A 14,736-nucleotide genomic window follows, 5' to 3' on the forward strand; every position below is an offset into this window, starting at 1 on the left:
ATAATAAAGGGCAAAATGATACAGAAAATCAACAATGAAATCATGGCTATTTCCAGTATTAAAATCAACAATGCTGCATTCCGTATTTATATCAGAATTAATGAAGAGTTTATAAATTTCTTTGTTATAATGATTATACATATTTGCATCTATGTTAATATTATTTTTATTCTTTTTGACAAGAAAATCTACAAGCTGTAAACTTTTTGTTTAAATATATAATTTCGAAAGCTTTACTTTTCTTTTATTCTTTTTTCCAAGTTTGTCTTCGAATCTTTAGTTATTCCTTCTTTTTTAAAATTACACTAGCTGGTAAACGTTCAAGATAGCAAGAATCTGATGAGAACAAATCCTTATAACAATGTTTTATTGCACTTTTATAAACATTTTCTTCAGAATTGGTATTTAGTTTCTTTGCATTTTGTTTTGTTTGTCCGCATTTCGATCCCAGAAAGCTTTGCGAAAATTTATTAAATCTATTTTTAGAACCGCAATAATACCCTATTGCTTGCAAAGAAATGCCTTAATTTTTCGTTCATTGTATCATTTATTACAAAAACAAATAAACAAACAAACAAAAGATTTAGTGTTAAAATCTTTTTTCGCAATTCATGAAAAACAAAACTAAGCTTTTATAAAAATAAAATCAATAAAAAAATATTACATCCTAAAGGCGCAGCTCATTTCAATATCTTTAATTGGCGCTATCATAAATAAAAAGCAGATTGTTCACCTGTACATAAAATATACATAAGCCCACACGCACAAATACCGTCGCTTGAGAATATTAGTGTTTTAGCATACTTTTGCAAATAGTGCAGCTTATAAAAAATAAGATACTTTAAGAAATAAATTACTTTTATATGAATCTAAACAAAGTAAATTAATCGAAGGTAATAACTGTTTAACTTTATACATTTTTTTAAACTTTTGCTAGACAAATCAATCAAACAATTAATTCACTCTGCTTGAAAGTATCCTACAACGGCACTTATTCTAATGCGACTTTACATATATAATGAGATGTGACAAGGACTCCCATTTCCCCAATAGAAAAGGAGGGCAGAATTAGTCTTTTATAAACATTTTATTAGTGTATTTATCTGTGCGTGTTTCACAAATGAAAAAATATATTGATTTTAAAGAACCGATAAAATATATTGATTTTAAGTCAGCGTATAAGCTGCTAAACATAAGTTATTAAAAAATAAAGGAAATCAAAAAATGATGACCGTAATTTCATAGCTGTCAAAAATATTAGTAAGTGCATAAAAAGTATTAAAAGTAAATATTAAAAAAAACAAACTAAAAAATAAACAAAATATCTATATAAAGAATTAATGCGTTTACCATAGATGATTTGAATTTGGCAATTTGATAAATGCAATTTGATTAATATTCACGAAAAGCTTCACTAAACACTCCAATATATAATATACATGTTGAAAATATACACTTTTAAAACCAATTATCTGGAGGCTTTTAGAATTTTGTAAAATTATATATTTTGAACATATGACGTTGGTATGTAACCTTCTTCTTGTCCCCTCATCACACGCGTCCAACCACTGCCATCATCCTCTTCTATAACAATTAGTTCTTCACCGGCGTACACTGTTAATTCTCCTTCGTTATTACCTTAGAACAAATAAACTTTATTAACAAAACTTTAAAAAATTAATGATATAAAACATTTATAAAGAGATGATGCAAGTGGCTCAAAAAATGAAATAGTTGATCAAAACATATTTTTTGGAATGTAAATAAATATAAATTAAATGTTAATACAGATGTAAAAAATGTATTTAGATGTAGAATTGAATTACAAAATTGATTTAGACGTAGAAATGAATTACAAAATTAAAATGTATTGATGTTGATAAATTTATAAATAAAAATGTTTTATTAAAAACCACTATTAAGTGTAATCACCACTAACAAATAGATTTAAAGTTTAATAAAGCTATTTCTTAATTAATTTAGATATGATATAACGTAAAATCGCCTAGGTTCGATCACTCAAGCTTTAAACATTCATATCTCAGGCATTCTGAATTATACTGACAACTATATCGTTAACTTATATTGTAAAAAATAATTAAAAAAAAACTAGCACTCAACATTTCAAATAAGAATAGATCGATAGAACTTTCAACACCAGCTATTAAGTTCGGTCATTATATAGAGTAAAATGGGGTCAAATGGAATAGTTAAGGATTTTATTTTTTATTTTTTACGGAAAAAAAATTTTGATTTTTTTTATTAAAGTTGTAGAGAATATAAAGCTGTATTTAAATATATAAAAACCAAATAATTTTTTTTAAAGTTGTTCATGAAACCTTATTTGACTAAAATAAAATTTATTCCATTCTACACTGACATTCGGGGAGAATGAGATATGCAAATATATGTGTAACTAAAACAACACTTTATTAAAAAACCTTGCAATTTGAATCTTAGCCAAACCTTGCAATTTGAATTTTCACACTGGTACCATTCTATATTTTGACTTGCTGAAGCTTCGCCTAGACCTTTTCGGCACTTTTTAGAATTAAATTGGTTGCAGCTAATATTTTCGTTAGTCTTGTTGCTTGGTTTATTTGCTGTTCGCCATTAGAGCTAAGCTTACATTGTTTTTTAGCTTGCTTTTTTTTAAGCTCTCAGCATCTTTCAACCTTTCAAGTACTTCAGGTTTATTGAGACACTCCCCTTCGAATCTTGGAACATCTACATTTTTTTCTTTTTTGTGCCAACGTGTCGGATACGAAAAATTTGTTGCAAAGCTGCTGCAAGTGATTGAGCTGATTGCAGTTGTTTTTCAACCTCTTTTTGAATTACCTTTCGAACAACCAAAGTTACTATAACATTAAAGGATATTTGCAGACAAGGAGACTTTTGAGGTGACTTTGGAGCTGATGCTAGATGTTGGTGTAGATTCAGAGGGGAGTGGGTGAGGTAGTGTAGTCCCTGGTGCTAATATTAGTGATGGTACTATCATAGATTCTGGTTGTTGAAATGATAAAGGCTCAGGTTCAGATGACGGTGTTTCAAACGTATTAGCAATTTGCAACTTTGACTTATTGATTTTATTGATATCGAGCGGAAACAAGCCAGTATTCTGAAACCCAGTGACTATTTGGTATGTGTAAAAACTTTACCAGAGTTGAAAAGATTTTTTTACAAGTGACTAAAACGTTCTTTTGATAAGTTGCTGAACTTTGTTTCTGCATAAAAATGTTGAAATAATTTGCGCCAAACTCTTTTGGCAATAAGCACCGACTCTAGTGGCTGCAGAATATGTGACGAGTGAGCTGGTAATTAAATTAACGAGATTGTTTTTGATGCAAATAAGTACGACCCGATAAGTGACATGTGTCACATGCCCATCTACGACTAAAATATGAATACCTAAATTTAGATAACTATAATTAGATTAATGTAATTTTTTGTGAATGTAAAATTAGATAAATATAATAAGTTAACTAAAATTAGATTGAACTAATTAGCTGGAATTTTCTAAATGGCGGGAACATACACGTTAGTGAGCCACTGCACAAATTGCTTATCTTCCTTCCATCCGGAAGGAGATATAGTGTATATGGCATTATCTGGACCACTTAAACACCAATCTCTGTAAAGATATTTTTTTGATTAAAAATAACGTATGGAGCAAGACAATTGCCAGCAGCATTAATGCAATTTCCAACAGTATAATGGATTTTTTCATTGTTGCCAACCAATTTCAATGGCCGTTTTACACCACATTGGCAAACTATACTTTGCTTACCTTGATCACCAGAGAAGCCAATTTCATCAAAATTCTACAAATGACAAAGTGTTTTTGTTGATACCTGCTTTAACCACTACCAATTGTTTCACCCATGTTGTGGACACACCTGTGAAGAGTTGCTACTGGTATGATTTAGCAGATTTATTAAGTGAAAATTCACCGCTTTGTACTTTAACCACCGCAACCGCAACTTGCTCTTCGGTGTATAGTTTTTCTTTTTCTTAGCATGCGAGTTGTTTCAAGGCATATTTTATATTAAAATAGATTTTAAAATAATCCATTTGAAATTTATGCACAAAATTTATTGAGATAGCTCGGTCACTTGAGACTTAATAAAAACTGCATTCAACAAGAGAGTAACTAGCGTATTTTATTCATTCATTAGAATCATTTAATAAAAGCAGTCAGTAATGTCATTCATTGAAATTCAGAAAAATTTCATTGAAAAAATTTTTTCAATACAAAAAATTTATAGTTGGCGATTTATTGGTCACTTAGGATTTAATTAAAAAAAGCCACATTTAAGAAGTGAGCTATTGCCTCACTTATAATTAGCGTATTTCATTCAACCTCAAAATTCTCCTTTTCAGTTTTTTACTCATAGCTTTTTTTACTAAATAGCAAATTTAATTTTGAAAAAAGATTCTTGACCAGCATAAGCTATACCAGAAAACTTCAATGATATCAAATTTAACTTCGGAGAGTTTTAATTTCATTTTTCAAATTAATAAAAAATCTTATTATGCATACGAAATTGCATTTTTCAAATTAATAAAAAATCTTATTATGCATACGAAAACCTAAAAAATTATAATTTTTTTTTCATCAAAAATAAAATTTGATATCATCTTACTCAGAAAAGTATTCTCTACAACGTCATTTAAAAATATTTGCAAAAAGATTATCCAATAATTAAGAGCAAAAGAATAAACATTGGCATAAATATTTCATTTTACCCTGTTATACTCTATGCTCCCATTATATTTGTAATGAATTGCATTGCAAATCATTAAAAATATAACATCCCAATAGCACATCGCAATATCACAAATATCTCATCCGCCGTAATAACATCATTAGCAATATCACAAATTTAACATCAAAAATTATGAAAACTAATTTAATAATGTTATTTTATGATACAATTATGAAAATGAATTGTTTTATTTAATTTAAAAAGTTTTTTTTTCATTAATAATTTTTGATTTAAAAAGTTAATCAAACAGCAAAAATTATTTTTAGCAAACAAATTTATTTAGATGACTCTTGCATACACATTAAATTAATTGTATATATCAATTAAATTAATTTAAATATATTAATGCTAAATTTTATTGATATTTTAAAAAGTTTGCTTTATTTGAAGTTTTAATAATATACAAGATTTTGAAATTTTTATTTGTAAACGAATTATTTCAGCACGGTGCAATTAAATATATACAATGGCATTAAAGATATTGGAATTTATATATTGAAAGTAAAACTTCACCTATTAGTTAGGGTGATTCTAAAAACAACGTTTTTTTGAAAATGTCTGCTGCCACCCCTTAAATGTGTTCTATGTAATAAATTAACACTAAATTTAAAAAATTTTTGAATAAAAAAAAGTTTTAGGGGTCGCTCAAGACCTTTAAACATCAGATGGATCCCTAATATTTAAAAAAAAAAGTTCTTCAAAAGCATATCATGTTGGGTCTCAAAAGAAGTAAGATTTTATAAAAATTTCAAAAACTGTAAAAAAAATTTATGTAAATACAAATTAAAAAAGTTTGTTTAAAACACTATGAAAATATGTACTTTTTTATTTTTATTTAAAAAATGATATTTTTTAAACCATAAAATTTAAACTAGTATCTTTATATAAAATGATTGTTATTTTTAGAATTTTTATAAAATTTCACTTCCTTTGAGACCCAACATGATATGCTTTTGAAGAACTTTTTTTTTCAAAATATTAAGGACCTGTCTGATGTTTAAGGGTCTTGAGCAACCCCTAAAACTTTTTTCTATTCAAAAATTTTTTAAATTTAGTATTAATTTATTACATAGAACACATTTAAGGGGTGGCAGCAGACATTTTCAAAAAACGTTGTTTTTAGAATCACCCTACTATTAGTGTTAATACTTTTTTGAATACTAATAAATAAAAGTATACCACTAAAGTCATATATAACAGTACATCTCATTTCATCGTCAAAATCTCCAGTAAATCCAGGTGATAATTGATGCTCTGAAAGATCAGCTTGTTTCTCAACAGGTGGGGGAGGTAAATCATCAACTGACGATCTGCGACTGTTATTTTTAGGATCTGAAGAATCCATTGCAGACAAATAACACTAAATAAAAACAATTTAAATTTATCCTAATATTAGTTTAAAGTTTTTGAAAATATTTGAAAAAAAGGATTGGTATGAGTGGTGAAGGATTAAAGAATTGGTAAAGATTGATCAACTTTTGATCAATTCACCTTAAATATTAATTCAAATTTTAAATTTTTGTAAAAGTAAAGTTTGTAAAAAATAATAGTACTATCATTGGCGGTCACTGAAATATACCAAAACCTGTTTACACTGTCCACGGTAAAAAATCAAATATCTGATTTGCAAAAAACTCATTAAAAACCATGAAAAAACGATGAAAAGTATTTAAGGTGATATTTAAAAGACAAATATGACATTTTATCACAAAATTATTATCTAAAAAAAATTTTTTGTTGTTGGTTTTTCTACACTTTGACCAAATGTGCATTGGCTGATCGCTTTCTTAGAAATTTTTCATTAAAATTTACAAAATTTATTGAATCAAAAACAGTTTTTTCTCTAAGAATAAGAGCAATTTTAAATATTAATTCTTCATTGTGTAAATAAATAAAAATTTTTAAAAAAGTGCTAAAATGCTTATGTTAATTTGTTTTAGCTTATGTTATGCAAATTCAATGTAAAAACATAAAATTTTATATCAACACACTCTTATTAATAAAATCTAGCTGTCATGACCCCTAAAATACGGTTCTAGTGGGCTTTACTTCACACCTACCCCTATTTTTATACTTATTCAGCTATTTACTTATTTTAATACTTTTTATTTATTTATTTTTTCACATTTTTTTTGAGTAAAATAATTCATTTAAACATTGCTCTGAAAGCCAAAAAAAATGTATATACTTTATTCGCATGCTTAGAGCTCATTAGAACTCCCTGTTAATTTATTTCAAAAGAAAAAGTCTTAATTGAATGAAAACGCCTTCTTTAAAAAAGAAAATTGTCTTTTTAATGTCTTAGATGCGCAAGTTTACCTAATTGATTGTATAAACATTTAACATAAGTATCTCTAACATAGATGGCAATTGCGTGACATTCCTTGCAATGTTTTTCAAAATTCAAGACTTTGAAAATAAAATTTCAATCATTCATCAAGAATATATTAAATTTACAAAGTAAAAGAGGACCAGTACGGGGAGGTAGGTATGTCAAATTCGTCCCTTTATACGATTTTTTGAATCTGGGCGTATATATTTTTTGAAAAAAAAAAAAAAAGCAAAAAAAAGGATTTTAATTGTTTAAATAAAGTTTTAAAGTTTTTAAAACTATTATTTTAACTGGCTATTATTATCATTTTTTTTGTCTCCACTGCAGCACCTTCTGCATGACTAGGCTTTTTAATTTTTTTCTTTATTAAGTTTCAGACACAACTTTTTTTTTTAAGAATATCCACTGGTTATTAGGACTAATCACCTAAACACATTAATAACATAACTATCTTTACAAATGCACAACAAATTTCTTTTTTAAAAATTCACTCTTTTGTTACAGTATATAATATCTATAAAAAGTGTTTTATTTTGTATTGTAAAAAAAAAGAAAAAAAAAAAAGGTTCCAGTGGTAGGATTCGAACCATGGCGCCTTGCAACTCAGCGAGGTAAGACAGTGCAGAGACTTCCGCAATGGCAGACGCTTTTTTATAACGATTTTATAAACTAAAAAAAAAAAAAAACAACAAGAAAGAAAAATAAAGAAAAAAGAATAAAATAAAAAAAAAATAAAAAAAATAAAATAGAGTAAAGAAAATAAAAAGAAAAAAATGAAAAAAAGAAAAAAATGAAAAAAAGCAAAAAACAAACAAAAAATTAAAAACCAAATCAAACAAATTAACAAAATAAAAAAATAAAAAAGAAACAGTTCCGGTTTTATTTAAATTTTTCGATCACTGATCAAAAAATTTAAATAAAACCGGAACTGATAGGAATATTTAAAAAATAAAAACACCAGAAGAAAGAGAATCATCTCCTCTATTCAAATGTGTCAAAATAAAATCCAAATCATTTTTCAGTCATTTTATTTTTATAAAAGTTTAAAAGAGAGTCGTAAAAATTTGCTTTTTTCTTTTATTTGCTATTGTAATAATTCGGGAACCATAATTTGTTTAAAAATAATTTTACCTCTATCTTGTAGAAAATTTAGTTTTAATACCGATTACATAATTTTTTTTGTTTTATAGTTAAAAATCAGACAAAAAAGTAAGAAAAATTAATATTAAATTTTTTCTGGTAAAACTGATTATTCACATTATTTATTATTGATTATTTACTTTAAATTCCTTTATTAAGTAGTATGTGAATTTTTAAATTAGGTACCTAGGTGAATTAAATTATTGGATTTTCTCATGTGTTAGTTCCGGGTTCTTCCTATATAAAGTTATTTTACAAAAATCTCAAAGATATTTATTAATTATTCACTTTCAAGATGGCAACAAGTAAAAAGTCATACAATGAAGAAGATATAGAAGCTGCGTTAAATGATATAAAAGAAAAAAATACTTCAATCAGAAAAGCTGCATTCAAATATGGCATTCCATTCTCAACTCTAATAGGTCACAAGAACAACAACAATGCTAGCTTCAAGGGATCAGGATCAACAACCTTGCTCTCACAGCAAATAGAGTCAATTATGGTGCATGCGTTTAAGTTCCTATGTGATTGGGGTTATGGTTTAACACAAAATGATGTCATGGACTTTGTATGCGGTTACCTTCTTCGTACAAATCAATCAGGCCTATTTAAAAATGGTAGGCCTGGCAAAGACTGGTTTTATGCATTTATAAACCGATGGTCTAAACAAATTTCCACAAGAAAAACTCATACTTTAGCATCTGCCAGAGCCGCTTCTTGTACGCAAGAAATAATTGATAATTATTTTGAAGTTTTCACTAAACAATATCAATTGTCTGGCATAACTTCTGGTTGTCACATTTGGAATTGCGATGAAACGGGTTCCTGTGGTGATCAAGGCAAAGCAACTGTAGTTTGTCGAAAAGGTGCAAAGCATGTTTTGAAACTCACTGGTAACAATGAAAAAATCCATTATACAGTGAACAATTGCTGTAATGCTGATGGATACTTTACACCACCATTCGTGGTATACAAAGCAAAACAAAACTTTAGAGCTGAGTAGGCTTTAGGTGGTCTAACTGGCACCAAATATTCAATTTCTAAATCTGGTTGGATGGAGCATGACACATTTATTGAATGGTTGAAGGAAGTGTATGTACCAGAATGTCAAGCTATTAGTGATACTCATATTTTACATCTTGATGGACATATATCTCACGTCAATTTAGCAGCTGTATTGCTGTCGGGAAAACAATATAATTTTGATTTGTCTACCAGCCCACTCATCTCACATTCTTCAGCCACTGGACAGAGGTGTCTGCCTTCCACACTTGCTTAACATTGCCATGTTAAGCAAGTGTGGAAGGCAGTTCTTATCAAATATTACTAAGACACAAAATGCAAAAACTTAGATAAAGAAAATTTTCCTATGTTGCTCAAACAGGTGTATAAGAGCGGTAAGTGTTTTACACGTTTGCATGCTATTGCCTGTTTTGAATATACTGGGTTATTTCCATTTAACAAAAACAAAATCAATCAACAGGCATTAGCTATCTCGGAAACGTTTAATCAACTGATGTCTTCAAGGCTATTGCGAGCAATAAAGTCTTTAGCATTATCTTCTGAACCAGCAACAGCAGCTTCGAGGTTCAACAAGTACAGAGCACTACATGAGAGAAAGAAAATCAAAATGGAAAATGAGCAAAACAGTTTTTTTCAAGAAAAAAATCAGTCTCATGTAAAAAAATCGAGGCAACCTAATATTCCAAAAATTGCTGGCCAATGTATTACAGAACACGGTGTTGCAGATCATCTCAAAAAAAGAGAAGAAGTTAAGCAACTTAAATTAGCTGAAAAACAAGCTAAAAAGCGTAAAACCATCTGCAAACTTATGATGCCACTGCCAAACCCTGCAGAAAAAGAAGTAACTCAAAATATAGAACTGATTACAACACCTTCAGCCAAAAGAAGAAAAGTTATTAAATGCAGAAAGTGTAAAAAAGAATTACATTCGGACATGTCATGCGAGAATCCAAATTGCAATACTTGGCTCTGCAACAAAACATGTTTGCCAAAAAATTTTGTAATGGGTTCAGATTTTTTTTGTTGTAAAAAATATAAACCTTAAATCTTATATTATTTCTGTATACTATATAAAAAAAATATAGCATATTTCTGTATGCTATATAAAAAATATATAAAAATATATACATTTACATATATAAAATGTTAAATTTATTAAATGTATTTTATATTAATCGGTTTTAACAGACTTTCTGCCAAAAACGATCATTTTTTTCTTCTAGTTTTCATATTTTCAAATACAATTAAAAAAAAAAAAAACTAATAAATAATGTGCTTGTTGGTATTTTTTATCTTATTTAAAAAAAAATAGTTTAAAAATTTTAAAAATAATAAAGTTACTTGATTTTTATTGTTCAGTGATCGGTTTGACCATCTTTTACTCTAGTTCATATTGTTATACGTTTTAGTGCGTTGTTTGCATCGGTATGTATTTTTTTTTAGTTTATGTTGGTCAGACATTTTTAAAAATTTATATATTTTTAAAGCTGTATATCATCGGGGATAGTGCAAATCCGCGTAACTAGCATTGGCTACTATATTTGGATATTAATAATTTTAACAACAAATGTCTATTGTTGACATTACAAAAAACATGAATAATACTCTTTATACTAAAATGAAACCAAAATATGTTGAAATAAAAAAAAGTTTAAATTTTAAACTTTTCCAGTAAAAAAAATGTACTGTAGATACGCGGTATTATCCATATATGTGGTTTTGCACTACCCCCGACGATATGTTTATGTATCTAGATGTATATGTATACATATGTATGTGAGTGTATTATTATTTATTTGCAATTTATTTATAGTTGACATTTTTACATACAAGTTAAGTAGCTCTATATTAGACTAATTAAAGTCAACTCAAACAATTATAAAAAGTTCAAGAAAAATACTTAATAAATCAAAGGTAAAAATCAAAAACAACGAGTTATTTAAAGCTTGCATAAATTAAACATGCGACTTTATAAATCCAATGTCTTTGACATAGGTCATGCATAATTTGCAGGGACTGTTCGCGAATCAAATTTTTGATTTTTAATTTAAATTCTTTCAGAGTTAATGCTGATTTACAACTCATTGGTACCGAATTCCAAATTAATGATCCCAAATGTGAAAGGGACTCTAGACCGTATTTCATAGTTTGTATATTGTTATATGTAAATTTATCCCCTCTTGGGATAAATTTACATATAACAATATACACACTATGAAAAGTATTGCATAACCAAGACATGTAAATTCTTGTGGTATATGGTTTTCGAACCATTTTTTATAATTAGTATTTCAAAAGGAGACTGATAGTCTTGATATACAACTCTAAGGGCTCTTTCATGTATTCTGTTAATACGATTGTTAAGTTTTCTGCTATGAAATAACCAAACTAATGGACAATAAAAATAATGAGATGTAATAAAAGCGTTAATTATAAGTTTTTTTTGATTCAAAGACATAAAAGAAGCGAGTCTGGAGAGCACGTTAACTTTTTGACTTACATAATGATTTACATAAATTATTAACAAGGTTATCAAAGGAAAGTTTATTATTAAACATTATACTAAGTAGTTTTTCATCACCAGATTTTCAGAAACTATTTCCCTATCGCAGATGCTAACTTTAAGAGAGCTTGTTTTACTAATAATATTATATTTATCTGGTACTGGTGTTTAGAAAATTTCTATACTGTATTGGTGTTTAGAAAATTTGTTTTGAAAAAAGCTGTTAATATCCTCATATATACACTTTTCATACACCTTTGATATGTTTTGTAGTATACTGATAGGTCAGTAATTATTTTTATCAGTTTTTGAACCTTTTTTATGTAATGGTAAAACATCTGCGTTTTTTAATTGATCAAAGGAAGCAACTGTTTAAAACTTTCTTGTTATAGTCATAGTAAACAAAGTTGATAAAAATATCAAAGTTTTCTTTTATATCTTTCTTTTATAATTTTAGTTGGTCAGATTTTTGTTTTGCCTTTGAAGTTTTAATTTCATAAATATTTTCTTATTTTTGCCGATTTTTTTTGGTTTAAATTTTCTTCAAAACTTGGGTGTGTTGAGTATCGAAATATGGAATCCTCCACTGGGTTACATGTACTTAAAATAGCAACTTCAGGAATAGGCTTTATACACAATTTTAGTACCAAGTCGTTGAAGTGGCTATTAAATATATGTGCCATCGACATTTTATCTGATATGATGGTGTCACTTTCAACTAATATAATTTTTTCATTTGATGAAGAAACTTCCTTAAGGCAGGGCTTTACTGTTTTCCAAAATAATTTATTATCAGTGATTTTTTTTGAAAAATTGATGTATATACGCGCGCATGTGTATTTATGTGCAAATATGTGTGTATCAATGCATGTGGGTATGCATGGGTATATATCTTTATATTTATGTTTGTGTATGCATGTAACAATATTAAACTTTCTCATTTTTTAAATACTCTCTAAAATCTCTCTAAAACTATTATTTCACTCTTCTTTATCATCAGAATCCCCCTATCATCGTACCTTTTACAACTAACTTAAAGCTGGCTGGGACTCTTTCCATAGTTTTCTTTGTGTTGGCCCTTGGGTAGAAATATTTCATCTTCCTGCTGACAAATGTGCTTCTTATGTAACTTCTTGGATTCAGACTTGCATTGAAACTTTTATTCTCTTTCGATGATTCTAAGTCAAGCCTCACTCTTCTTTTTGGTTTTCCCTTCATCGTGATGCTGTAATTTTCAATCGTACCCATTACTTCCATATCTGTCACCAAAACAATTCTCCAGAAAACAGGTGCCTGTTTACTATTGCTAGAAAAAATTGTAAAAAGGTTTTGTCTAACACTAAAATCTGATATTCTTGGGTCATGAAATCTTGTATATCATCTCAAAAATTACGCGCAAAGGGTTCCAAATGTGGCCTTAACAATGCATACCAAAAGTACAAACAGGGACACCATCCATCTGCAACATGGCACTATTAAGTACTCTGATTCTTTACAGCTGTTGATGGAATCAGCCTTCTGAGAGCCACTACAGAGTTCAGGAAACCTGACTAACAGCCTCAGAACCATAAAACTAAGTTTTACAGCTGTACCATCATTAGGAGATAATAAAATGGGTTGCCAAGTCATAAAAATAGACACAAGCAAAGCCCATGCATGAGTCAAGAAGATCCAGCAATAATGTATTATAAATACACTTACGCCATTATAAATACATCCACATATTATAAATACTTCTACATCTATATATATCTATGCCATTATAAATACATACATATATATATATATATATATATATATATATATATATATATATATATATATATATATATATATATATATATATATATATATATATATAAAATAATTTTTTATCCAATGCCAATATAATTATGTAAAAAACATATAATAAATGGTAAAATACATTATACTGATGAAGCAGATTCTTAAGCTTTTCAGTTTCTTTTGAGTTTGATTCAATTTGTCCATGAATTGATGCCATGTCTCCTCCAAACTGTTTGCTGGTGTCAGCAATTTTAATCATACCAGCTCTAGAAAGAAGAAATGACAAATTAAAAAAAAAAAAAAAGACAACTTAAGGTACATTTAAGTATCAAGGATAACTAAAAATAGTAAGGGTAATATGCAAGATTTATACAAATCAGCTGAGAATTCGGTTTTAGGCAAAACATTTTTGAGTTTAACTTTTGAGTATACTGAAATGTTAAACTCAAAAATGACTAACTTTTCAAATATGCTGAACCCAAAACTAGAAAGAAACTTTCAAAGAAACTGGAAATCAGTCAATTTTAAGACATTAATTTAAAACTTTCTTATAAACTTATAGATGTTTAGATTATTGCAGGCGGCAAAAATAAATTTGTATTTTAATTGTTTATTATGTGACTGAAGATGTCATTATATGAAAAACATTGGCACCTGTGCCTTCTCGTAACCGCTCAAAATATTTGACACAGCACAAAATGATAATTGTCATTTTTTATTTTTATGAAATAAAAAATTTAATTGTGGTTTGTATAGATTTTATAACAACAATATTTTTTTACTCTTTCATGTATATTTTGATGATGTCTACAGCTAAGTGCAAAAATGTCACCCAAGTTAACAAAATAGGACTTCATATTTTACATCAAAATATTAAAGCCATTTATTTCCTATTCATTTATGCTCACCTACCAAAAATATATACAGCATATATTTCACATTATATAAGTTGGTTGATAAAAAAAAAATTTAAAAATAGATAAACTATTAAAATATATCATTGGTCATTTTTCTAATAAATTTCATTTTAGCATATTCCTATTTTGTTTAATTTTGCATAAGTTCTACCATCAATTCAACACCACATTTAGCAATGATGTTTTTTTTCAAATGTTTATAGCACTACCTTCTTAATAATTTAAAGCAATGTCGTTAATTTCAGTCGACAAATCTAGTATATAGCTGTA

General features: G+C 27.7%; 1 protein-coding gene across 1 annotated transcript in view; it reads right to left on the bottom strand.

The window, feature by feature from the left end:
• Positions 1-582: 582 nt before the first annotated feature.
• The window catches only part of LOC100205691 (cdc42-interacting protein 4 homolog), a 64,047-nt gene continuing 49,893 nt past the window's right edge, over positions 583-14,736 (bottom strand). The window contains exons 11-13 of the mRNA XM_065790721.1: positions 13,689-13,815; positions 5,946-6,126; positions 583-1,638 (exon numbers count right to left, since the gene is read on the bottom strand). Coding sequence (XP_065646793.1) covers positions 1,499-1,638; positions 5,946-6,126; positions 13,689-13,815 — 448 coding nt within the window. The 3' untranslated portion in view covers positions 583-1,498. The remainder of the gene's footprint in view (positions 1,639-5,945; positions 6,127-13,688; positions 13,816-14,736) is intronic.

Source organism: Hydra vulgaris, chromosome 02 (genome assembly GCF_038396675.1).
Source record: "Hydra vulgaris chromosome 02, alternate assembly HydraT2T_AEP".
NCBI lineage: Eukaryota > Metazoa > Cnidaria > Hydrozoa > Anthoathecata > Hydridae > Hydra > Hydra vulgaris.